The 27,213-nt window shown below is 45.7% G+C and overlaps 2 protein-coding genes across 2 annotated transcripts; both read left to right on the top strand.

Annotated features, from left to right (window-relative positions):
- Positions 1 to 4,128: 4,128 nt before the first annotated feature.
- On the top strand, positions 4,129 to 5,070 carry LOC115638271 (olfactory receptor 4D9-like). Its single transcript, XM_030539855.1, has one exon. It carries the CDS (start codon positions 4,129 to 4,131, stop codon positions 5,068 to 5,070), a length of 942 nt encoding a protein of 313 aa, XP_030395715.1.
- A 12,069-nt stretch (positions 5,071 to 17,139) lies between these two features.
- On the top strand, positions 17,140 to 19,321 carry LOC115637844 (olfactory receptor 14A16-like). The gene is made up of 2 exons (XM_030539454.1): positions 17,140 to 17,634; positions 18,878 to 19,321. Exons 1-2 carry the CDS (start codon positions 17,140 to 17,142, stop codon positions 19,319 to 19,321), a joined length of 939 nt encoding a protein of 312 aa, XP_030395314.1.
- Positions 19,322 to 27,213: the final 7,892 nt, after the last annotated feature.

Raw genomic sequence — 27,213 nt, 5'->3', positions numbered from 1 at the left:
ACCCTGCTTTTACATCTATGTGTGGCCCTTCTGGAAATTACCTCTAGCTAACTTGACTTCAGTCATTTACACTTTAATCACCTTTATACTGAGCCCCATGAGCCACAGACTGAGAAATACCGAGATGAAAATGACAATCAGGAAACTGAGGAACAGAATTTTGTTTTCAGGGAAGAAAAAACAACATAATAATTTGGATTATATATATATATATATATATATATATATATATATATATATATATATATATATATATATATATATATAGGAATTTTTTATTCCATATGATGTTTCCATCAGAGTACTAATAAATTTCATTTATAATCCATTTATTACATATTAAGAAATGTATTGGGGGTGAAACTCTGCTCATAATGTTTATTAATTGTGGAAATTATGCATTCTGCACTCTGCCCTGACCTAGAAATCTCTGCCATTTTCTCTGCTGGAGGGATTCCCTGTATTTTATTCCTTCATTCTGCTAATGCTAATGGATGTGTCCTCCAAACATGGGCTATCACAGATGTGGCTACTAGCAGACATTTTGTTATCAACAGGTCCTTCCCTGAGTCTACATCCAGCTTTCGACTGTCACTGTGTGTTCCATGGGTGTCTGAACTTTAGTAATCTTCCTAAATCTATTTATTTTCATCTAAAACATTCTCCGATTACTCTCCTATTATCTTAGGCCATTCTCAGCAAATATGGAGAAAGACCACTATTCCCCCATACAGTCTCTAGCCATTATGACTCCTTTTCTTATGTATTTTCCTGAGCTTAAGTGGAGTGAATTACCATTGAGGAAGTATTTTGAGCTGCAGTGTTGAAGTTTGGCAACACTGACATTGGCTGCTGACTTCATAATCAGACTGACTTTGCAGACTGATATTCATTCAGATCTCCTCCAGAATTCATTCTTATCTTCCGTAGAGCTCTTGAACAAAATATGTTAAAGGAGTTCAAGAGGGATGAGGAAATACAACTGATCCCTCTCAGAGACACTAGACCCAATGTGACCCCTAGAACTGACATGCAATCCAGAAGTACTGGTTACTTTTCTCCAGCTCTGACCCAGAGAACAGCTTTGTATCTCAGAGCAAGGAATAGAACCCAGGAGTCCTCACATTTCCTCCGTTTGGAGTCCAGACAATGATCCAGTTCAGCCCCTGTTGTTCAAGCCCACTCAACTTGATAAATTTCTAAAGCCTGTTCAGTTTGAGTGGCTAAAAAGAAACATAAACAAGATGAAAAACCCCAGGAACTTATTAATTATTCCCCTTGAGACTGAAATCTCACATCTCCAAAGCAGCAGCTCTCTTGATCTGGCTCAGTAAAGCTCAAGGGTCTTTCAGTGTATCTTTGATCCTAGCACCACTCTTGATGCATGGGTCAGAGGGGATATAAAGGGAAGATTTCTGTGGCTGTCTACTCTTTGGAATCAGGTCCCCTTCCCCAGCCAGTCAGGAAAACAATGACCAGCTATGAGATGTGACTTTCCCGGACCATCCTCAACTGTTTGGAGGCAACCGGCTCTGAGATCACCGGCACACAGGCTGAGGTCATGACTTTTGTTGTTCAAAATCTACTATGTAGAATTAGCAATTGACATTGCTATTGGAGAGAGGAAGTGGGTGTTGGGGGAAGTTCAGATATTGGCTTGGATTTTAGAAGAACCTAAGTGAGTTAGGAAGAGAACAGTTCACTGAGCCTTTACCACCAATCTTTGCAACGCTAGCTTTGCCTGACCAGGCATCTCCTATGGCAGGTGCTTTGTGCTGCTCTGATTTGAACGGTTTTATCTCGGAAGCAAAGTGGAGCTAGGAAGCAAAAATTAGAAAAATCTCAGGGAAATGCCAATAAAACCTGAGCAGGATTCCCTGTGTTTACCTCCATTATTTCCCTTTGAAAATCCAGACTGAGAGAGGAAGTGAGTTACCTGGGGTCCCAGAAGGTGTCCTTGGCAGTATAGAAATTGAACCCATGGCCAGTACTCTACAAAGAAAGCCGTCCTCCTGCATGGTGCACAGCACCGTGACCCTATCGTTTAAGAAGGAGATGTTGAAAGCTGGCTAGCATTCTCTGGCAAAATATATTTCTCTGCAGAAAAATGAGGTTTCTTCAAAACTGAAATGTAGAGATAATGAAAAAGTAAAGGGATACGATTTGGGGAGGTGCATGAGATTGAAAGCAGCATGGCCTAATGGAGAGAGCAGGGGACGAGGACTGCAGAGCTTAGTCCTATGCCTGGTTCCTTCAGTGCGCAACTTCTCTGAGCCATTTACAAATGCAGAACTGAGGCTCATAGCAACCTCCTTTTGAAATCACTTTGAGCTCTGTAGATGAAAACAACTAGATGTTTGTATTTTAAAAGTTTTTTGGTTGACCCTCAAGAAAAAAAAAGAATCAAAATTAAAATTCAATCTGAATATAAAATTTGCAAAAACAAATTGTTTAGAAATTAATTGAAAATTGGGATTTGAACACCAATGGAATGAAATGTTTCATTTAGTTTTTTTTTAAATTTAACCATGTAAAATTAGATATACTGACTATTTCATAGATGTGTTTTATTGGGAACATTTTTTAAAAACAAATCTGTTCTAGAGATTTTCAAAAATGTTAATGATAACTCAGAATCCATAATTCCACAGCAGTTTTGAATATTTAAACAGAGGTGCATAGACAGAAATCTTTTTGTGTTCACAGCTTTCAAATTCAGGTGTTTAAAATTATGCACCAGAATCCATAGGCACCTAATACAGTGACTGGATTTATTTCAGATGCTCTGAGCACATGCAATTACTTTTAAAGACAATTACAGTTAATTCCTTCTCTTCCTGTAACCAAGGGTGCACACAGGGCATGTGAATCCTCTAAATACGTGGTTCTCCAGTTTTCCATTCCAACCCTTCTTCAGTCTAAATCGGGAACTATGTTGGACCTCCTTGCCGCATATGAATATAGGAAGGTGTAGAGGGCGACCACCTACTCCAGTCTGGAAGGGGTTGGAAAAGCCCTGCAGAGGGCCAGGGCTGGGCAGGGTAAAACCCCGGCTGATTGGGGGGTGTGGCTGCAGCTGGGGCCATGCCCCAAACTGAGCAACAGGGCCTTATAAAAAGGCCAGGGAAACCAGAAGTGGTTGTCTCTCTTTGCCTGTAGAGGAAGATGGGCCTGGCTGCAGTGAGCTAGACACAGGGTACCTGAGTAGAACAGGGCTGGGGAAAGGCAGAGGGGCTGGTGATGCTCCAGCCTGGAAAGCCCCAGGCTCTGGCCTAGCATAAGGTCAAAAGGTACTGGGGGTTGGAGAGGGCAGCCCATGGATAGGCAAAGGCAGCAGGGCCAAACCCAACCTTGCCAGTGATGAGTAGGCTGATACTGCAGTCTACCCCAGGGCGCAGGGGCTAGATGACGACTGGCAGTAGTCTGGTACTGAGACAAGGTGGATTAGTGGGTGGTGGTTTCCCAGGGAGGGAAGACCCAAAGAGAAAGGGGTTACTGCTGGGGGGAAGCACCCAGTTAAAGGGGCACTGGGTCAGGGAGGGACATGGGGACTGGAGGACAGGTGGATTGCTGGCCTGCAGAGGGCACTCTGGAGATGGAACAAGCTAATTCCCAGAAGTCACCAGCAGGAGGTGCCACAGGAGTGAGTCTGCTTGTCTACAGAAAGGTATTCTGGTTATCATGAATACCTGACAATTTCTTATGACCCTCACACCGAGAACCACTGGACTCTCAGAAGTTCTGCCTAAGATCACTCCCTGAAACTCACATTTCTTCCCAGCCATGATCCTCTAGACCCCATGGATGTGTGCAAGATGAGGGCTGTGGGAAAATGAATACAGAAAGTGGTTTGCTAAAGGCTTGATTTTGTAGGTAGGCTGCTCCTTTTCACTCTCAATGATCCCAAAACTCAACATGACAACTGGTGTAATTCATAGGGTCTGCTGTAGAAGGGATGCCCTGCACTGAGGATAACTGAATTTAGTAAACTAAGATAATTATTAAACAAAATGTCTGTTAAGAGGCATTAATTTTGACTTAATACTAGTAATTCAAGGAAGGAATAATAAAAACTTCTTCAGAGTAATTATTACAGTTCCCTCTCTAGGCATGTTTTGAGGCTAGTAAATGGAAGAGCAGAACCTCAGCTCCACAGTGACAGAATTTGTCCTCTTAGGCCTCACCCAGAATGCTGAGCTGAAGCGATGCCTCTTCGTTCTTTACTTCATAGTCTACCCGACAACCTGGTTGGGAAACTTCACCATCATCACCACTGTGATCACCAGCCGCTGGCTCCACACCCCCATGTACTTCCTGCTGGCCAACTTGTCTTTCCTAGTTGTTAGCGACTCATCAGTCAATGCTCCAATATTGCTGTTGGGTCTCCTCTCCCAGCGCAGAACCATCTCGTTCAATGAGTGCATCCTCCAGATGTTCTTCTTCCACTTCATCGCCTGTGCTATGGTTGTTGTCCTTGTGGTGATGGCTGCTGATCGGTACATAGCCATCTATAAACCACTGTGGTACTTGACTATCATGAACCGTGGTGTGTGCATGGGCCTGGTGGCAGGGGCATGGCTGGGTGGATTGGCTCACTCTGCTGTTCAGATTGCATTGATCCTCCAGCTGTCTTTCTGTGGTCCAAACATCTTGGACAATTTCTACTGTGATATCCCACAAGTCATCAAACTGGCCTGCACAGACATCTACTTGGTTGAGTTGCTGATGGTTTCCAATGGTGAGATGCTTGTCATAGTAATGTTCATCATCCTGCTCATTTCATACACCATCATCTTTGTCAAGATAAAGACACATGTTACAGATGAGAAGCACAAAGCTCTGTCTACCTGTGGATCCCAGATCACAGTTGTGTGTTTACAATTCATACCCTGCATCTTCATCTATTCTAGGCTCTTCTGGAAATTGCCCATGGACAAGTTGGCGTCAATCATTTACACTGTAATCACCCCAATGCTGAACCCAATGATCTACATGCTGAGAAACTCTGAGATGAAAAAGGCCATCAGGAGAATGATGAGCAGAATCCTGTCCTCAGGGAAGAAACTATAAAGACAGAATGTATCTTGAATTATCTTTTTTTTTCAATTACTTGATTATCCTAAATGAACTTTCCATCAGAGTTTTAACAATCCATATCTTTAATCTCTATTTTTGACATTCAAAAAAATTGTGTTGGTCAACCTTTTAGCATGAAGTTTATAAGAATATTTGGGTTGGAAGGGACCTCAGGAGGTTCTAGTCCAACCTCCTGCTCAAAGCAGGACCAAGCCCTACTAAATCAATTAATGGATCGCTCCCCTTTTGTCTATTAGAAAGTTTGCCCATACTTTATTTCCCTATGCCATTAATGTTGGTGGATCTATCCTTCTCTAAACATGAGCTATCACATATCTTGTTACCAGAAGTAATTGTGTTATCAGTGTGCCCTTCCCTGAGTCAATAAGCAATTTTGGACAATAATTCTGGGTTCTATAGGTGGCCTACCTTTACTATTGTTGAGAAATCTGTTTAATTAGTCATAATATTGTCTAATTTCTATACTATTATCTTAATGCAATCCCAGCATATATGCCTTCACACCTTCTCTAGACATTAGGTTTCTCTTTCTTATACCTTTTCCTGGGCTTAAGTGGACTGACTTTAGCATTGATGAAGTATTTTATAATACTTTTTCCTGAATAGTTGCAAATATAGATATGTTCTTAGCTTCCTCTAGCTGTTGTCCATTCTTCCAAGTGATATCTGCCTTTAGATAATTTCCCCATTTTTTCATAAATGTGCTCTTTTCTCTCTCCTAGATACATCAGTAACAATAATACTCAGTGTAATATGTGGGGTCTCACATTTCATAGCTTTTGTCAGCTGAGCCCGTTGCACACATCAGGGGCTCCTTGCTTTCCTCTTTTCCCCCCACCAGCTCCCTGTTTGCCACCCTCCCATCTCCCTCTGTTTCATGGACTAAATAACTACTTTCCACAAATTGTATGCAATGCATCAATGTTTAATTCATTTTATTTTGCTAAATTGAAACTAGTTTGTACCAATATAATTATTCATATTGAACAAGAAATAGTGTCAAGCCATTTTATATCCATGCAATGTTAAGTTAAGAAAATTGTAAGTTTTACATTACAACATAAAAAATATATAAATGATCATATGGGGTCAAACCAATGGTACATCTAGTCCAGTATCCTGTCTTCTGACAGTGGCTGATGTCAGGTACTTCAAAGGGAATGAACAGAGGAGGGAAACTATTGATTGATCCATCCCCTGTAATCCAATCCCATCCACTGGCAGTCAGAGGCTTAGAGACACCCAGATCATGGAGTTGTATCCCTGACCAATTTAGCTAATCATCATTGATGGATCTATCCTCCATGAACTTATCTGATTATTTTTGTATTTCAGGACTTCAGAACATCCCCTGACAACTAATTCCACAAAATGACTGAGCATTGTGTGAAGTACTTCCTTTGTACTTCCTTTTTTGTTTTAAAGGTACTCCTGTTAATTTCATTGGGTGACTCCCGGTTCTTGTGTTATGAGGAGGGCAAGAGCAAGGTTTTGACCACACCACACCTGTCACAATTTTATAGACCCCTATCATATCCCATTTAGTCTTCTCTTGTCCAAGATGAAAACTCCCAGTCTTTTTAATCTATCCACAAATAGAAGCTGTTCCATTCCCTTAATCATTTTTGTTGCCCTTCTCTGTACCTTTTCCAATTCTTCTACATCTTTCTTGGGATGGGGGTGACAGAATTGCACACAGTTTTCAAAGTGTGGATATACCATGGATTTATATAGTGGCACTAAGATATTTTCTGTCTTATTTTCTGTCTTCTATCCCTTTCCTAATGGTTCCTAAAATTCTCTTTGGATTTTTTGCCTGCTCCTGCACATTGAGATGTTTTCAGAGAACTATTCGCAATGACTCCAAGCTCTCTTTCTTGAGTGGTGACACCTAATTTAAACCCCATCATTTTGTATGTATATTTGAGTTTATGTTCAATGTGCATTACTTTGCATTTATTAACATTTAATTTTATTTGCCATTTTGTTGCCCATTCACTCAGTTTTGTGAGATCCCTTCATAAATTTTCACAATCTGCTTTGAGCTTAACTATCTTGAGTAATTTTGTATCATCTTCAAATTTTGCCATCTCATTGTTTATCCAGTTTTTCCAGATCACTTATGAGTAAGTTCAACAGCACTAGTCTCAATACAGATTGCTGGGAGACACCACTATTTACCTCTTTCCATTCTTAGAACTGACCATTTATTCCTACCCTTTGTTTTCTGTCTTTTAATCAATTACTGATTCATGAAAGGGTTTTCTCTCTTATGCTATGACTGCTTATTTTGAATAGGAGCCTTGGATGAAGGATATTGCCAAAGGTTTTCTGAAAGGCCAGGTACACTGGATAACCATTGTTCATATGTTTGTTGACCCCACCCCTCAAAGAATTCTAGCAGAGGAAAGAGTAGAAACCAGATCAACAGAATGGGCCAAATTTATCCCAGGAAGAAATCCAAATATTTCCAATGAGAGGCATTAGGAAAGGGAGCAAGGGGGTTTGTGGCAGAATCTGGAACTATACCATGTACTCTTGCACCACGATGTGAACTATGACTAGGATTTTCAGAACAACTTAAGGAAATTAGGTGCTCAATTCTCATTGACTACCCAATGTTATGTACCTAACTCCATTAGATCTCTTTGAATAGACCATTCTTGATACACAAATATTACTATCATGTGCCCTGTTGCTCCTTCCATCACCCACATCAGCCGCATCATTCAGTATGGGACTAAAGTCTTACGTTTTGCATTCGGAATGTAAAGAAACTCAGATAGCAGCTGTACAATATTTTCCTAGTCACTTGAAATGTGCTCAGACACCAACATCGTAGTGCAAGCCCAAATCTGTAAACCTGGACTCTGAGATCCAGGTTTTTCTTTGCCTTGAAGACATACTCTCTGTCTGTCTAACCACTGTATTCTTTTTGCATTTGACTACATCTACATGGAATGCAAGGCCAGTGTATATGATCGTACTTCTCCACTTACACAAAAGTTACAATAAAATGACCCCTCACAAATAACTTACCCCAGTGATTATTTCATGACTGAGTTTATCCGAGAGTCTCTGGGCAGAAACTCATCTGCGTTAAGCATGGATGTCAATGGAACGACTCTGCATAGGTCAAGTTGAGCTGGAAGTCAAACACTTACAAACCTTCCACTCTTCTTCTCCAGGGTACCGTTAGCCATATTTGGATCTTTGTGTGTATTAACCATTTGCCAAACCTGGATTCCTTCAAAGGGTGAGGTTAAATCCCAGAAACAAAAATTTTGACCTCATTTTCCCAAATCAGCTTGTCTACAGGACACATATCAAAACCGTGCTCTTCCAGAAAGCCTTTCCATCCTAGGAAAAATATCATGGTATTGATGTATGTCTTTAGGTACAAAATAATAAAAGGATGTGTATTCATGGGTCCAGGCACCCTTATTACCTCTCAATAACAGAATAAAATCCTAGATGCATTAACATGATAATCTCAACATTAGTTCAGAGCCTTGGATACCCACAGAAACTCTTCTGCCCCCTTGTGTCATTGTGGCCAACAAATCTTCTCCCTCAGAAAACCCCATTAAAGAGATGACATATGGGTAGACCAAGAAAGAACAAAACATTGACTACTGCATGTAACTAATCATTCCTATTCCCCAAGTATATCTACCCCAGAAAACTAAACGTCTGGAACAATGAGACAAATCAATCAATCCATTGCTAAAACCAAACACAATTAGATGAACTAAACTATAAAATGCCCAAAATCTCTGTCTCCAAACAAAGCTTTTTAACTCCAAAAAGGAAAGGAACCAGATAGCCCATAAAGTCCACTAGGGACTTCCTCATGCTATTGATTTTGTGTGGAAAGTTCTCAGGTAGAGTGACGATGGGTGGCAGTATAAAACTCTAGAAAAACACACATATAGATTTTGATTTTATTTACACTTGTGGAATCCTAAATATAAAAACATAAGAGCAGCCATACTAGGTCAGACCAAAGATCCATCTAGCCCAGTTTCCTGTCTACTCTGATAAGAGGCTGGTTCCTTGATCTTTTTCACTCTGGCTGAAACTGAAAAAAAACTAAACAAAGAAAACTTCTTTCCTTCGTTTTGAAACATCTTGTTCCTCCATGGTTGCTCTGGTCAGGTGTCAGCTAGGCTAGGTGAACCTCTTAATCCTTTACTGGTAAAAGAGGCATTAGCTCTTAACTATCTCTTTATGACAGCGGCCATACTGGGTCAGACCAAATCAGGTCCATCTAGCCCAATATCCTGTCTTCCAACAGTGACCAATGCCACATGCCCCAGAGGGAATGAACAGAAAAGGTAATCATCAAGTGATCCAACCCCTGTTGCTCATTCCCAGCTTCTGGCAAACAGAGGCTAGGGACAGTAACCCTGCCCATCCTAGCTAATAGCTGTTGAAGGACCTATCCTCCAGGAATTTATCTAGTTCTTTTTTGAACCCTGTTATGGTCTTGGTCTTCACAACATCCTCTGGCAAAGAGTTCCACGGGTTGACAGTGCCTTGCGTAAAGTGTGTTGTCTTTAGGACATGTGTCAAAACCTTGTTCTTTCAGAAAGCCTTTCCAGCCTAAAGAAACTGTCTGACTTCAGTGGTGTTAGTCTGATTTTTTGTTTGTTCATTTTGCTGGTATTTTTTTACCACTGTAAAAGCAGCATTTTGCATAAACAGGTTAGGCATCATGTTCTCATGGACACAACATTTTCACCCATTGATTAGATTAATTAGGAAACACAGAATTAAACCATGGTCATGAGAGACAGATGGACATTTTATTTTTGATGAATAACCTCCCCTCAGTCAGTTTCTTCATGGAGCTTTGATCTCATTGTTCCTTATCCTGTAGATGATCGGGTTCATCATGGGAGGCACCACAGCATAGAGAACACCCACCACAAGATCCAGACCTGACCGAGACCTGGAGGTGGGTTTCAGGTAGGCAAAGGTCCCAGTGCAAAGTAACAAGGAGACCACAATGAGGTGAGGAAAGCATGTGGAGAAGACTTTATGCCGGCCCTGCTCAGAAGGGATTCTCAGCACTGCGGTGAAGATCTGAACTTAAGACACTACTATTAAAATAAAAAGGCTTAAAACTAAGAATGCATTAAAGGCAATAACCCCAACTTCACTGAGATACATAGATAGATGTACATAGATAGATAGATTTTAATGGATCTGGGTGAAATATTTGTTGCTTTATTTTCAGAACAGAATTTGCCTGTTTCCCACAGGAATGTAGGAATCACCAGAGTCTAATACCCAGGGTCTCACTGGGCCCAGGACCAAATGCTGCACCACCCAGAACAGCTGGAGTCGGTGCTGGGGAGCTGCTCTAAGCGCAGCCAGTGCAGGATCATTTGCCTGGGTCTACAGAGAGCCTGAGACAATGGATCTGACAGAGTGGAACTGCTCCAGGCTTTTCCATGAGTGTTCACCTCCCAGCTCCACTGCTCTTGAGAAACCCACCAAACCCACCCTCAGCATGGGGCTCTGTGTGCAGGAGACGGGGAAGAGCACAACTGTCTCCACCCCCTCACACAAGCAGATACTATCTGGTGGGCAAGTGAGGACTAGGGGGATCACTGCTGTCACTCCATGGGGCCAGAGTCAAAGGGGCAAAGCCCCATGCATGGCCCCTGAGTGTTTGAACCCAGCCCTGAGAGATGGCAGAGATTTATGGGACTAAATGTGCCTCTTTCTCCAGGCTCCAGGGAATAGCCCTGCTCAAAGCAGTGACTCCTGCTGGGATCAACCCCAACTGCTGTAGAGGGAGAGGCAGGGAGCACCCCGTCTCTCATGGACAATTCTGCACCGACCTTCATGTCAGGGAGTTTCCCAGTGATCTAGAGGCTGGGTGGAGAACTTCACCAGGCACGTTTATTTCATTCTCTTATCTACCATAACCATGGAGGCTCTCATAATCCATGCCAATGTCTCACCTGCTGAGATCTTTGTCTCAACGATACCTTGTGGCAGTGAGTTCTCCAGTTCAACTGTGTGTTCAGCTGTGCTGGTCAGAGGCCACCTTGGACACTGTTCAGAACAGGGGGAATGGCTAGGCAAAGGAAGGAGGAGAGTGAGAGAGGACGGAAGTGATGACCAGGGCTTGCTAATGAGCAGAAGCAGGGGAAATAGTCTTTTGCTCAGAGATGGGGGTAGGAGGAAGGAAGCAGGAGTGGGTGGACTGTTCCATGGGCCTGGGACCAGGTCAAAGGAGTGGGGCTGAGAGAGAAAGGAACTAGTAGTCAAAGGGGTTAAGCAGGGATCTCCGAGGAAGCTGAGTCAGGAACTCTGGGTGGAGGAATTGGCTCAATGATCCTCTCTTCCAAGTAAAACCCAACAGTGATGTCATGGACAATGTCCACTTTCCTGATTGAAAGATTTTTTCAGTAATGTTTTGATTTCTGACATTTCAAAACATCGGTACTTTTGGCATTTTTTACCTAACGTAAGTCTACATTGAAATAAGAAAGAAGGCCCATGTAAGGCACTTTAGCACATAACTGGCAGTACAAAAAATAAAGTTGAAATAATAATTCAAAATGGAAACCACTGTTTAAAATGTTCCCAATGTAAAATAAAAACATTTAATTGAAAATGACATTTTCCCACAAAAAAAATAAAATAAAATTGATGTCAGTGAAACTGTTTGTTTTGTTGAGAATATTTTTTTGGTCCAAGATTTCTGACCACTTCAGCCATCTAACAGCTAAAGGTTCTGACTGGAACCTGTTCATCATTTGCTTACAGTCAATTAGACGTACTTCAGTGCATTGTTGGGTCAGGCTATAGTGATTAGCATCTTGAGGAACTGAACATGTTAGAAACCCTCAGGGTTAGATTCACAAGAGACCTGAGGTGCCAGCTGCCACTTTAGGCACTGGGGCTGGACTCACAAAGAAACATAACCTTGCAATGCTGAGTGGTCCCCACAGCTAAGTGTTAGGTACCTAGAAAATCATTGGGGTTCAAAAAGCGTGCACCTAGTGCTCAATGAATAGGGGATGATGGCACCTCAGAATGGGATACATAAACACCAATGCACTTGGCAGCTCCTCGGTTAAGGTGCCAATGGGAGATGCAGTGTGCTAAGTCCTGCCCCTCTCTCAGAGGTAGGCACCTAAGCGCAGGCTGCAGGGACGCGTGTCCCGCTGCTGGGGATTCCCAGCTCTGACCCCTCTCTTGGAGTTAGGGGCTTAGGCCATGTTAGGGGCGAAGCAGGAACTCCCTCACAACCATTAGCTCCCTCGCAACCAATGGGGCATCATTTGGGGAGTGGAGACCCTAGATGCACATCCCCACTTCTGTCTCCCACATCCCAGGTGAATGCGTGACCATGTGGCTAAGAGCTACAAGGAAAGTACTCCTGCTCCATCATTCTGTGTGACATGCCTATGGGGTCCCACTCTGGTAGGCAAACTCTGGGCAGACTTACTGCATTGGCCATGCAGCCGAGTTAGGGGATGAACGTCTGTTGTTCCCTGGCTCATGGATTGCTCTGGGGCTTAGGTATCTCTCCCCTCTACCCCCCATCTTCCTGCATTGACTCCCAAAAAGGGATCACAGTTGGGAATCCCATACAGAGGGAGGCACCTCCCTGCAGCTCAGACTTAGGTGCCAAATTCCTTAAGGGAGGCAGGGCTTTCTGCATGTCTCTCTTCCTGGCATCTCCCCCTGCCTAGCTTGGATGAGAAGCCGCCTTTGCAATGACTACATCCCTCTGTGAATCTGTCCCTTGCAGCCTGCTCAGGCTGGCTGGGTCACCCAGCGTGTCAGGGACACTCCCCTTTGCAATCAAGAACCTCCCCACTCCCCACTGCATAATGTTATCACTCCCAGAATGTGACTGGACAATAATAGGTGACTGGGCTGGATTAGAACCAGTGCTTGGAGGCTTTCCATTGGCCATGATGCCTGTCACTCTCAGTGACCTCGGAGAAGGTGGATGGAAAGAGGAGGTGAAGGCAGCACAGACAAGATGGGGAAATGGGAAGCTGGATGCTCCTTTCCCACGGGGGGATAGACAAGCCAAGGGTTCCCCCCTCCCCAAGGCACTCAGCAGTCAGGCTGCCCCAGTGGATCTTGCCTTCAGAATCAGGGGTACAGGGATCCCATGTCAGGCCTGCCCCTTCTCCCAGGAGCCAGTGGCCAACTCCCTCATGTGGGTGCCAGTGACCAGCACTCCCCATGATCCCCCCCTTGCCTCAAGGGACTTGTAATGAGGGCTCTGCAAATCTCCCTGAAATTAACGTGGAAATGTTGGTCAGTTGGAGTCTGACTGTGATCTTGTTCACACTGGGCTTACCCTCTTTGATACCTGCCAACTCCAGCAGAGATACTAATGGTCTACACCAGGGGTTCTCAGCCTTTCTCTTTTGATGTCCCGCCCCAACAGGCTATAAAAACTCTACGGCCCACTTGTGCCACAACAACTGTTTTTCCACATATAAAAGCCAGGGCTGGTGTTAGAGGGTAGCAAAGATGGCAACTGACCAGGGCCCTACGCCACAGGGGGCACCACAAAGCTAAGTTGCTCAGGCTTCGGCTTCAGTCCTGGGTGGTGGGATTCAGGGCCCCGGGCTGCACTCCAGTGCAGCAGGGCTTTGGCTTTCTGTCCTAGGCCTTAGTGAGTCTAGCTCTGACCATGCTTGGCAGACCCCCTGAAACCTGCCTGCAGCCCCCTAGAGAGCCCAAACCCTAGTTGAGAACCACTGCTGTAGATGAGGGGTTCTCAAACTTTTTCTTTCTGAGCACCACCCCCCAAACATGTTATAAAAATTCCACAGCCCACCTGTGCCACAACAACTGGTTTTTCTGCTTATAGAAGCCAGGACTGGCATTAGAGGGCCACAAGCAGGGCAATTGTCTGGGTCCCCATGCCACAGGGAGCACCACAAAGTTAAGTTGTTCAAGGCTTTGGCTTCAGCCTCTAGTGGTGGGGCTCAAGGCCCCAGGCTTCAGCCCCATACAGCAGGGCTTCAGTTTTCTGCCCTGGGCCCCAGTGAGTCTAACACTGGCCCTGCTTGGTGGACCCCCTGAAACCTGTTTGAGGCCCCCCAAGAGGCCCCAGGCCCCTGGTTGAGAACCACTGGTCTACAGCACTGAGGGATCAGTCTTAGGCACATTCATTGATGCTTCCCTGAAGCTCATTCACCTAATCCTCCTGGGCATGAATGACTTTGACTTTAATGGAGTTTCTCCTTATTTACACCATACTGGGTGAGATCAAAATCAAACTGACTCACTCCCGCTTTCCAATGTGTCACATATAGCATCCTGCTCAACACATCTTGGGCTTTATTGTTTATTGCCTGGCATGTTGGGCAATTGCTTATATTTGTGCAAAATTAAATGCAAAGTGGGTGTCAGATGCTACCTTTCTAGTGCAGCAGAGTTTCACACTCACTTGGCACAGATGTAAATGGCTCGGAATGAATTGAGCCATTCATAGGAAGTCAAATATCAGTGTTAGTCTGGATCTGTAAAAAGCAACCGAGAGTCCTGTGGCACCTTTAAGACTAACAGATGTATTGGAACATAAGCTTTCATGGGCGCCTGATGAAGTGGGCATTCACCCACGAAAGCTTATGCTCCAATACATCTGTCAGTCTTAAAGGTGCCACAGGACTCTCGGTTGCTTATTCATAGGAAGGACATTCACATTGTGATCTCTCTCTATAATTTTGTGTAGAGGACAGGAATTATTGTCTTTACACTCTCTCTCTCCCCCATGCAACCTCCAAGGAAAATCCAGACATTCCACCCTCTTAGGCTGAGTGTTAACAACAAAGAAAAGAACTGAACACAAATATTCTCTCCAGATAAAATTATGAGATGCTTCATGGGACCTACATCCCAACGGACTGTAATGAAGCATTAATATAGGACCTTGCATAGGAGCAAAGACAATTTATCACTCTTCTCACCTCTGCATCACTCATTGACATGACTCCTTTGTCAGAAGCAAATGAAGGTGCATGTGCATCTATTCAGGGACTTCACATTTTTTACCTACTTTATAATAATTCATGGGTTGCAAAGCAGAACAGACAACCCGGGATTTTCGCATCAACAGCAAGTTATTTAATTTTCCTGGTATGGTTTCATATTCATTAGGGGCGCTGAGGGATTTTCAAAGAGATATTGGAGCCCAACTGTCATTGAATATTAACATGGATTGAAGTGGTTCTTGTTGATATTCCTGGATTCAGGGTTACTTAATTAAAGTGATAATTAATCGCAGAGATCTGGGAGGTCTGATAGATAGATAGATAGATAGATAGATAGATAGATAGATGTGTTGTTTAGAGAGAGAAAAACTGAATAAAATATAGTTTAAAAATGCCATCATTACAACGAATTATATTTGCTAAGATATTTTTCTTCATGTACCAGATTCCAGTGTTTTCTTATTCATGTGAACAGCTCATTGTGACCTGGCTTTTGCCTCAGCACTTTGCTTCAGTAATCAGTAGAACTTGTAAATATAATGGAAACTTGGGCTGATGCTGAAGTTTTCAAAAGTAGAAGGGAGATACGGAGTCCATTCATCCCAGGGATTATTGGCAAATTTTGACTTTTTAATACAAAAAAACCCAACAACTTCAAAATGTTTTGTTCAAAAAAATCAGTTGGTCAATAAATCGCTCCCCTCCCACACTGGAAAGCAGTCACATGGCACAATAAATATATAATAAATAAACAAATAAAATAAAATATTTATTCAAAAATCCAGTTTTCCATCATAACAAATGTTGTGGAGGGAAATTTTTGACCTTCCCTACCAATCTTCCTGAAGTGAAGCTGGATTTTCAGAAGATCTCAGCTCCCATTATAGGTGCCTAAGTGAAGTGACAGATCTTTTCAAAGAGCAGAGCAGCCAGAACCTCCTCCTGAGAATGGTAAATTCCTTTGACGATCTGGTTTCATTTTTGTGAGGTTAAAAAGTAGTTGTCAGGTGCTGATCTTTTTCGAAAATCAGACCGAGAGTATTTTTTGTGATCCGGTAGCTCAGCAGTTAGAAAACTAAGCTTCTAAACCTGAGCTGAGAGCTTGAATTTCAGTTGACCATCATCAGTTATTCTTCTTTTGAGATCTCCCAGAAATGTACAAGAATTACACTTGATCAGAAATTCTGTCAATTTTCTTCTTTTAGCAGAAAATTTTCTATCTAGCAAAAGTTTTTGTGGAAACTGTTATCTGTCCCCCAAAATTTTCAGTTTTTGCAAGGGAAAATAGAACAACTTCAGCCAAGAACAGAAAATATTTGAATCGGAGGGAAGGGTGTCAGAAAAAGCATTTCACTTACAAAAATCAAAATGTTTGGGACTTTATTGGATGAAATGTCACAAGTTTCCACTGAAAATTAAAAAAAAAAGAAAAGAACAGAAAAGTACGTTTTTGCCATTAATTTTTTTTCATGGCAGTAAGAGGAAACACCTTCTGACCAGGTCTAGGAAGAACCTGTATAGAACCTAAGTTATAATAAAAGGTGGCAGAACACATATTAATATGGTTGGACAATGCTGTTGTGTCCTCCTTACCCAGAGAAAGAGTAACGACTGGCCAGGGTGGTGTATTGACAGGACAAGCTATCATTCTAAGTTTGTGAGGGGTTTCCTGCTACTAATAGCAGACTAGGGAAATCTGTAAGGAAGTGTGTAGCTTCGGCATTCAGTTTACATAGAGCCAGACTAGGGTAAAATAGGGTGAGTTGTGTTTCTCTCCTTAGGAAGCAGCCTGCTTTCTCTCTCTCTTGTTTTAGGTTCTTCTGTGTTATTCTCAGAAATGAATGTAGTGTTATATTGCTGCCTTCCAGCAAGAGTATTTAATGTTTTTTATTTAACTTCCTTATGCATAACAGACAGCAGTGTCACAACCTTCCTCTACATACAAAGTGTTGTAGGATTTATGAATTGGGAAAAGATGTTTGTTTTAGCTCTCTTCATTCTAACTGCATTTTTCTGATGTCTCTTCCTTGTCTTTCTCATTCTTGCCAGATAGGATATGACCAACCAAACCTTTGTGACTGAATTCCGCCTCCTGGGATTTTCAGACATCACTGAGCTGCAGATCTTGCACTTTCTTGTGTTCCTGTTTGCTTACATGGCCGCCTTCATGGGGAATTTCCTCATCATTGTCCTTGTGACCTTCAACCAACACCTCCACAGCCCCATGTACTTCTTCCTCAAGAACATGTCATTCTTAGACCTCTGCTACATCTCTGCCACAGTCCTCAAATCCATGGTGAATGCCATCATGCACTGCCACTCCATTTCTTTCCACAGCTGCTTCCTGCAGTTTTTCTTCATCATGTTTGGGACAGCAGATTTGGCCTTGCTGACAGTCATGGCATATGACTGCTACCTGGCCATCTGCAGCCCCCTGAGATACAGGACAGTCATGAACACCAGAGCATGTGTCCAGATGGCTGCAAGGTCCTGGCTTAGTGGAGCACTGTATTCAGTGTTGCACGTGGGTAACTCATTCAGTTTACCTTTCTGTGGGCCCAGGGCTGGCTTTAGGCCGATTCGCCCGATTCCTGGGAATCGGGCCCCGCGCCTAAGAGGGCCCTGGGCTTTAGGAGCCTTTTAAATTTTTTTACTTACTCTGGCTGTAGTCTGCTCCGGGGTCTTCCATGGCCCCGCTTCCCTGACCAAAGCACCAGGGGAGCGTGGCTGCCCCACAGCCCCACTCTCTCAGCTGGAGCTCCAGCCAGAGCGCGACAAGCCCCATGCCCCTGGCTGGAGCTCCGGGACCTTTAAATAGCTCCCAGAGCCCTGGGGTAGCAGGGGGCTCTGCAGGCTATTTAAAGGGCCAGGGCTCCAGCTGCCTCTACCACCCCGGTCCTTTAAATTGCCTCCGGAGCCCCGTCAGCCCCATGCATTCCCCAGGGCTCCCACAGCTATTTAAAAGGTCCGGGGCAGGGTAGAAGCAGGGGAGCCCCGGGCCCTTTAAATAGCCCCCAGAGCCCTGGGATAGTGGGGGGCTTGGGGGCTTTTTAAAGGGCTGGGGCTCCAGCTGCCTCTGCTGCACCCCCTGCCCTGCCCGCACCAGCCCCACTCACCGCTGCCTGCAGCCAGTTCTGTACCCCCTGCCCACAGCCAGCCCCTACCAAACCCCCTGCCCTGTCTCCAGCCAACCCCTGCCACACACCCCTGCCTGCACCAGCCCTGCACTGCCCACCCTGCCCTGTCTCCAGCCAACCCCTGTTGCACCCCCCTGCCTGAAGCCAGCCAGTCCCATACTCCTGTCTCCAGCCCTGCCAACCCCTGCTGCACCCCCTTGTGGCCCTGCCTGAAGCCAGCCTGCCCCACACTCCCCTATCTCCTGCCAGCCCCGCACCCCTTGCCCTGCCTGCAGCCAGACCCTACCTCCAGTCAGCCCCTGTTCTGCCTCGAACCAGCCCCATGTCCACTGCTGCCCTGCAGTTCCCAGGCCAGTAACCTGCACACCTGCTTCAATGAAGGGGGTAGGAAGCAGCAGGGACCCACACATGTGCACACCCCCAGGGAGTGGCGGGGACCCACACATGTGAAACAGCAGCCATTAATAACCAATCAACAGCGCATATGATGCAATGTACATAATATACAATTTTATTATTTATATAGTTATGGAAAGTAAATAATACATGGAAGAAATGGAAGGCTTTTTTTTACACTTTTTTCTTTTTAAGTCATCCCTGCCAGGGCCCTGCCGAAAGTGTTCGAATTGGGCCCCGCACTTCCTAAAGCCGGCCCTGTGTGGGCCCAACTTTGTCCACCAGTTCTTCTGCGACCTTCCACCCCTCCTGCAGCTCTCTTGCTCTGACACGCAGCCCAACAAGGTCCACAACATTGTCTTAGCCCTCTGCTATGGCTTTATCTGCTTCACCTTAATCTTTGTGTCCTACATTCACATTTTCAATAGCGTTGTGAGAATCCCCTCTGCAGAGGGCAGGAATAAAGCCTTTTCCACATGTCTGCCCCACCTGATTGTAGTCTCCTTGTTCATCAGCATTGGATTCTTCATGTATATGAAGCAAAACTCTAGGGCCCCGTCCACTCAAGACATGGTGGTGCCTGCGCTCTGTGCTATTGTACCACCGATACTTAACCATATTATCTACAGCCTCAGGAATAAGGAGATAAAAGCAGCGCTGAGAAAAGTGAAAAGGCAAGGGTGGAATATGGCCACATATTTCTGATGATCTGCTAAAAAAAATTCAGAAAAGCATAACAGAAGGTACCCAGATCCTATAGCAATGGAAGAAAAAATAAATAGCTGAGGTTGGGTTTATTAGATAGATAGATAGATAGATAGATAGATAGATAGATAGATAGATAGATAGATTGATTCAAGGTATATCAAAGTTTATATTTCTCTCCATATGTCAGCAAATATATATTTCTTCTATTTTATCTTACTCCTAGTGATGCTCAGAAAGAGTCCTGGAAATATTTTTTCTTATGTAAAATTTAGACATTTCTTAGAGAATCTCAAAACCAGTGTGTGACCTTCAGTAAGTCATTTGAATCTCCCTGTGCCCCAGTTCCCCTTATGTAACATGCAGGTGATTGGGACCAATGGTCAAAATTTCAGGAGAAAAAAAAATGATAGAAGGGAAAAGGAGGGGATAATGGAAATGAGGTATTTTGTCTTGATCTGTAGGCAGCCAACTCCCTGGCTCCCCAGGCGGTTGCCTTCAAGATCGATCTGATTTCCCTGGTGTGCATCCTGGCTCCCAGAAGCCTTCTCCACCTATGTCTCATATATAAGGCTATGTTTTAGTCATGGGTATTTTTAGTAAAAGTGATGGACAGGTCATGGGCAGTAAACAAAAATTCATGGTCCTTGACCTGTCATGACTTTTAGACTCATAGACTCATAGGTCAGAAGGGACCAATATGATCATCTAGTCTAACCTCCTGCACAAGGCAGGCCACAGAACCCTACCCATCCACTTTTATAACAACCCCTAACCCAGGACTGAGTTGTTGAAATCGTCAAAATTAGTCTGAAGACCTCAAGCTGCAGAGAATCCACCAGCAAGCGACCCATGCCCCACGCTGCAGGGGAAGGCGAAAAACCTCCAGGGCCCTGCCAATCTGCCCTGGAGGAAAATTCCTTCCCGACCACAAATATGGCAATCAGCTAAACCCTGAGCATGTGGGCAAGACTCACCAGCCCGCACCCAAGAAGGAATTCTCTGCAGTAACTCAGTTCCCATCCCATCCAACATCTCCCTGCAGACCATTGAGCAGACCTATCTGGTGATAATCCAAGATCAATTGCCCAAATTAACTATCCTATCATAACATCCCCTCCATATACTTATCAAGATTAGTCTTAAAGCCAGAAAAGTCTTTTGCCCCCACTACTTCCCTCGGAAGGCTGTTCCAGAACTGCACTCCCCTAATGGTTAGAAACCTTCATCTAATTTCAAGTCTAAACTTCCTTATATCCAGTTTGTACCCATTTGTCCTCGTGCCTACATTAGTACTAAACTTAAATAATTCCTCTCCCTCCCTAACGTTAACCCCCCTGATATATTTATATAGAGCAACCATATCCCCCCGCAGCCTTCTTTTGGCCAGGCTAAACAAGCCAAGCTCTTTGAGTCTCCTTTCATAAGGCAGGTTTTCCATTCCTCGGATCATCCTAGTAGCCCGTCTCTGGACCTTTTCCAGTTTGAATTCATTTTACTATATATCCCTGACTAAAACTTGCAGGCGGCTGCACGGGTGCACTGTGGGTGCTGGGGGAGGGCAGTCAAGGTGCTGAGAGGCAGGTGGGCAGCAGCACGCAGGCCGTGTTGCCACTGGTGCTAGGGGGGTTGGCGGGGCTCCCTACCTGGCTCCATGCCTCTCCCCCCTCCCGGCAGCAGTAGATTTTGGGTATGGGAGAGGGCAAGGGGTTGGGGCATGGGACGGGGTGAGGCAGGTTCTGGGCGGTGCTTGCCTGGGGAGCTCCCTCACTCAGCTGCTAGACAGAGATGTGGCAGCACTCATTGGCCACGCAGGCCAATCCCAGTTGTGGGCCTAACTGCAGGGAAGTGGATAAAACTTCATAAACAGTTATTATAACCTATAGCAGCAAATGTTGATGGGAAAAGGTACTAAAAGACAGAGAGACTGGACTAGTCTGAAGAAAAAGGCCGCCTGATATAATCAAGGACTGTGTTAAGATTGCATGCCTAGTACACAGGGTAAGTGTGGGACTGGAAATCAATTGGTGTGTCGGAAATTAGTTATAAATGATGGACACAATAATTAGGGGATCTCTTTATCTCTTTATATCTTCTGGTCCTTAAAAAGAGACTTCAGAGGGAAAATTGAGGAATGGGGACACAGATATGGAATCTGGCTGACTGAAAGACAAGGAAAGGGGAAGGAGTGAGCTTCACAGTCTTGGCTGCCACCTCCACTGTCTGCTGGGATCCCAGTGTCCGCCGTGACACTATTGGGCCTTTGTCATCCTAATCGTGAGAGATGTTCTCATCAGACCAGGCTAGAGAGAGGGATTCAGATGATATCGCCCATTCAACTGACTCCAGCTCAAGCTCAGCCACTACCCGAGATGGGAGACTTTGCCGTTCCCCCCCACTCATATGCCCTTTTCCTTCCCCACCTTTTTCCTTTTCTTTTTTCTCCCTCTCCTTTTTCCTTCTGTCTATTAAAAGTCTGGCTTAGCTGGCCAAGATGGCATCTTCTGCCACATTTCTGTAAGCCTTTGGCCAAAGAGGCAGCTAAAAGCAATGTCCAAAACAGCCTAAGAACATAAGAACGGCCATACTAGGTCAGACCACAAGTCCATCTAGCTCAGTATCCTGTCTTCTGACACTGGCTAATGCCAGGTGCTTCAGAGGGAATGAACAGAACAGGTAATCACAAGAGATCCGCCCCCTTCTGCCCATTCCCAGCCTCTGGAAAACATCCTGGCTAATAGCCATTGAGGGACCTATCCTCTATGAACTTATCTGGTTCTTTTCTGAACCCTGATATAGTCACGTTACACAGACCAGAGCCCTGCAACCCCATGGCCCCACTCTCCCGTCGGAGCCTCGCAACCCCGCGGCACCGTTACCCCAGCCAGAGCACCTCAACCCCACAGCCCTTCTCTCCCGGCCAGAGCCCTGCAACCCTGCTACCCTGGACAGAGGCTCTCAATCCTGCTGCCCCACTCTCCCGGCCGGAGCCCGGAGGCCCTGATACTCCGGTTAGAGCCCCCCAGTAACCGGATCCCCACTCTCCACGCCAGAACCCCACAACCCAGCGGTCCCACTATCCTGGTGGCAGTGCATCAGGTCCCGCAGCCCCGCTACACCGACAAGAGCCCTGCAACCCTGCGACCCCGCTCTCCCGGCTGGAGGCAACCCTGCAGCCCCGCTCTCGCTACCGAAGTCTGGCAACCCCGTGGTCCCGCTACCCTGGCCGGAGCCCCGCAACCAAGCTTTCCCAGTGGAGCCTCACAACTCCGCATCCCTACTCCTTCGGCTGGAGACCCGCAATCCCACTGTCCCATTATCCCAGCTGGAGCCCAGAGGCCCCACTACCTCAGCTAGAGCCCCACAACACTGGAGACCCGCTCTCCCAGCCAGAGTCCCGCAACCCCACAGCCCCACTCTCCCGCCCGGAGATCCACAATGCCACGGCCCCGCTCCTCCGGCCAGAGCCCCTCAACCCCGCATCCCCGCTCCATCGGCCAGAGCCCCGCAAACCCACGGCCCCACTACCCGGCCAGAGCCAGGAGGCCCCGCTACCCAGGCTAGAACCCCGCAACCCCATAGCCCTGCTTTCCTGGCCAGAGCAATGCAACCTCGTAGTCCCGCTCTCCAGGCCGGAGCCCTGCAACCCCATGGTTCTAATCCCCCAGCCAGACCACTGCAACCCCACAGTCCCGCTACCTCGGTGGCAGCGCGGCAGGTCCCACTGCTCCACTACACCGACCCGAGCCCTGCAAACCCACGGGCCTGGTCACCCAGCCGGAGCTCAGAGGCCTTGCTATCCCGGCTAGAGCCCCGCTGCTCCAGCCAGAGTCCCTCAAACCCGCCGGCCTGCACCTTCAGCCGGAGCTCAGCAACCCTGCTGTCCCGCTCTTCCAGCCGGAGCCTGGAGGTCCCGCTACCCAGGCTAGTGTTCCTCAACCCTGTAGACCCGCTCTCCTGGCCAGAGCCCCGCAACCCCGGAGCCCTCCTACCCCGGCCAGAGCCCCTCACACCTGCAGCCCCGCTCTCCCAGCTGGAACTCTGCAACAAGGTAGCCCCGGTCTCCCGGCCAGAGCCCTGCAACCCCGCGGCCCCGCTACCTCTTCCCAGCACCGCAAATCCCGCAGTCCCGCTACCCCATCTGGAGCACCGCAACCCCGCTGCCCCGCTTTCCCGGCTGGAGCCCAGAGGCCCCGCAACCCCGTAGCCCAGCTCTCCCGGCCAGAGTTTCCCAACCAATCACGGCCTACTACCCCGCCCGAGGGCGGAAACTCCCACGGTCCAGCTACCATGGCCGAGCACCGCAACCCCGCAGCCTCGCTACCCCAGCCAGAGCCCCTCAACCCCGCATACCCGCTCCTTCGGCTGGAGCCCAGCAACCCCGCGGTTCCGCTCTACCGGCCGGAGCCTGAAGGCCCCGCTACCCTGGCAAGAGCCCCCACATACCTGCTCCTTCGGCTGGAGCCCAGCAACCCCGCGATTCCGCTCTACTGGCCGGAGCCTGAAGGCCCCACTACCTTGTCTAGAGCCCCGCAACCCGCAACCCGTAGCCCCACAACCCCGCAATCCGGAGAGTACATGCCCCATGAATCGGGCCCTGCACTGGCTAAAGCCAGCCCTGGAGCTGGGAATAGGTTTAAGTCTCTGATCCCGTTTAGGGCTTCTCTGTAGGAACAATTTGTTCACAGCCAGCTGGTGAAGGAAATGACTCTGCTCCAACCCGCTGCAGACTAACTGTCCCTACGCACCCTGCTGACATGCAGTAACAGTTGATTACAGCACTTTGATCTAATGCTCTTTGAAACAGAACAAGATCAGCAGGGTCACATGGACAGTTAGCCCACTGGCTAGTGCAGTGTCGATTCACATCCCAGCTTGCCGCAAATTAAATGTTCATGTACACAAGCCCATAGTCCTTTACATCCCAGCCAAGCCTGCCCAAGGAGGGGAGCAGAGAGCGCTCATCTATAGAGTGGATCCCTGGCTGCTAGGAAATGCAGAGAGACCCAGCAACTCAGGAAATCCAACAAATAGACATGGAAATGGCCGCTGGATAATACAGCGATTGATTAACAGATAATGACCCATGATTCCTCAGTTCTGGAGCATCAAAGCCATCACAAGTTGGGAAAAAATCCACAAAAACTGTCACAGTAAGTTTGCTTTTTCAGTTACATATGATACAGTTTTAACATGTAGAACAAATTTTAGAATATATATATATAACAAGAGAGGCTTCTTAAGACTTTTGCTATCAATCCTCTAAAACATACTGAACATGAGAGATTTTTTTTAAGCAGACAAACAATTGATTTTTCAAGAAGCCCCCAAAATCCCTAAATTGTGGGGTTTTGGCAACCAAGAACCAAACCTATTCAGCCACAAATGGCTGAAAACTGAACATTTTCAACAATCACTCCCCCCACTCCCAAAAGGAGTTTTATTTTTTCTGCATATCTAGAAAAAACAGAAATCCTATTTTTGCTTTACATATCTAGATCCATAGATATGCAAAAATAGGATATATATGCAAAAATAGATGTAGATGTAATTGTATATACATACACACAGAGTGGGAAGCTGAGACTTATTTGGAAAAATTGTTGGCTTGAAAACCCGATTTTGCTTTCAAATGAATTTAAAGAGAAAATTTCTGGCCACCTCACCCCATATTGGAAACATAGCATTAAGTTCGGTTGTGGAACACTAATATTGTCCACTGATGCCATAATTTCAAAACCATTCATTTTATTGCAGCCATTTTCATTTTGATTTCACAGAGAAGCTGCAGAATGGCAAAGCTGAGTAGCAGCAAAGTTAAAAGCCCAGAGAATATGTTCTATACACGCTTTTACAATCAAGGTCAAAGTTGAACCAGGCAGCCAAAGTTTGACCCTGCCTGGGAACATACAAGGGGTAGTGGGTCTAGAAACCAGATCTCGTGGTGTAGCTTCATAGCCAGTGTGCAGCACTGCCACCAGTGGAGTACAAAATACTGTAAGTGAGTGCAGAGAACATACACATGATAAGACAGAGACTATCCCCCACAGAGTTCCCAGTCCTAGTGGACCAGGCAGAAAAAGGGAGGGGGGGGCAACAGAGTCACAGGGAGGGGAAGTGACTGGCCCAAGCTCACACAGCAGGTCAGCTCCTTCCCTGGTGTCTACTCCTTGCTGTATTCACAGAAGGCCTCAACGTTTCCAGGCAAAACAAGCTGAACTCTTTTAGCCACCTCTTGTAAAACAGGCTCCCCATTGCTGCAATAGGACAACTGTCATTCCTAGGACTCATTAATTCGGGATGTAATTTTATTCCATTTTTATGCTGCATTGCATTGAGCCCCATCTTGGAACAGATCCTCAGATGGCGGGAATGGACAACGCTCCATTGACTGTAAGAGAACTAGGGCAATTAACACTCGTGATAATGCATCTGACAAGTGATCTGATTGTCAGAGGTCAGGAACACTCTAATCCTAACCCTTGTCCTTCCCTTCACAGAGGCAGCACACAATGAACTGTGAAGGAAAATGTCCAACCATTTATATAATTGTATATACATACAAATTGTATATACATACAAATGTCCAACCATGTATATAATTTATATAATTGTATATACATACAAATGTCCAACCGTGTATATAATTGTATATACATACAAGTTATATATACATACAAATGTCCAACCATGTATATAATTGTATATACATACACACAGAGGGTGTAGCTGAGACCACCGTGACCAAGTTCCGTCTCCTGGGACTCTCTGAAACAAATATCAATAAATATAAAACCTCAAATTCTCCTTTCCTAGGCAGAGCTTTTTTGCCCCAAAAGGAGACGAACCAAAGGTTCCATGAAGTCCATTAGAGACCTTACTATAGCTATTGATTTTGTGTGCAAGGTGCTTAGGTAGCATGATGATGGGTGGCACTATAAAGCCCTAAAATAGATAGATAGATAGATAGATAGATAGATGCCAATTTTTCTCTTCATGATTCTCTCTGTCTATTTGGTCAGATCATGCAGTTTCAACAGAGGTGAAGCTGTTTATGGGAATGTGTCAATTTCCTCAAAGCATTCAATGGAAACCAGGTGTAGGAGAAGGAGAAAGCCCTTACACCAGGCTCCATGTTTCAGGCTAAAGCCTAAATAAAAGTCATACCCTGCTGATGTAAAGCCAAGCTAGCAAGAGTCAGACTCTGAGCAAAAATCAGGCCTTGTTACAAAGCAGAGGTCTGCTTGCAGAGTCACTGTCTGGTACATGAACTTGGCAAGAGTAGGACTAGTGCTGCAAAAACAGAAACACTCCAAAGAAGTGCTTTGCACAGTAAACGCACCCCAGAAGGAAGGTATCAATACACCCCAATACCAGGCATGGTATAAACACACTCCCTGAAGGTGATACAGGGCCACACCAACACCTCCTAAGGATAAGGTCACGATGACAGGATGATGGATAGAGATGTTTTGATCGAACCAACAGGTACAAGGTAAAGGGTGGTAACTAAATATGTCAGAAGGGCTATATGTAGCTTGTTTGTATCAATGTATAGAAGACGGGTTACAGAGGTGGTGTCTTTGTCTGGCTGAGGGGGGAGAAGGCGGCCCATTGTAATGGGCATACATGTCTTAGTATCCCTGTACAATCTATGGGATGCTATTATTGTTCTTCATTGACAATAAACCTGGCCAAGTGCCTTGGCCTCTGAACTGAGTCTGTGGTCTTATAGGGCAGTTCGATCAGAGCCTGCCATACTGACTACTTGCCCAGAGCTAATGCAGCATGCAGAAAGAAGGAAACACCCCAATGGCCCCCTCCCTCAGGGAGTCCCCTGGGAAGGTAGATCAGCACTGTTTATTGCTAACACTGTTGCAAGCATCGCAAAG

Source organism: Gopherus evgoodei, chromosome 21 (assembly GCF_007399415.2).
Source record: "Gopherus evgoodei ecotype Sinaloan lineage chromosome 21, rGopEvg1_v1.p, whole genome shotgun sequence".
Lineage (NCBI taxonomy): Eukaryota > Metazoa > Chordata > Testudines > Testudinidae > Gopherus > Gopherus evgoodei.
The sequence above is the reverse complement of the archived record's forward strand: the minus strand, read 5'-3'. Positions and strand labels throughout refer to the sequence as shown.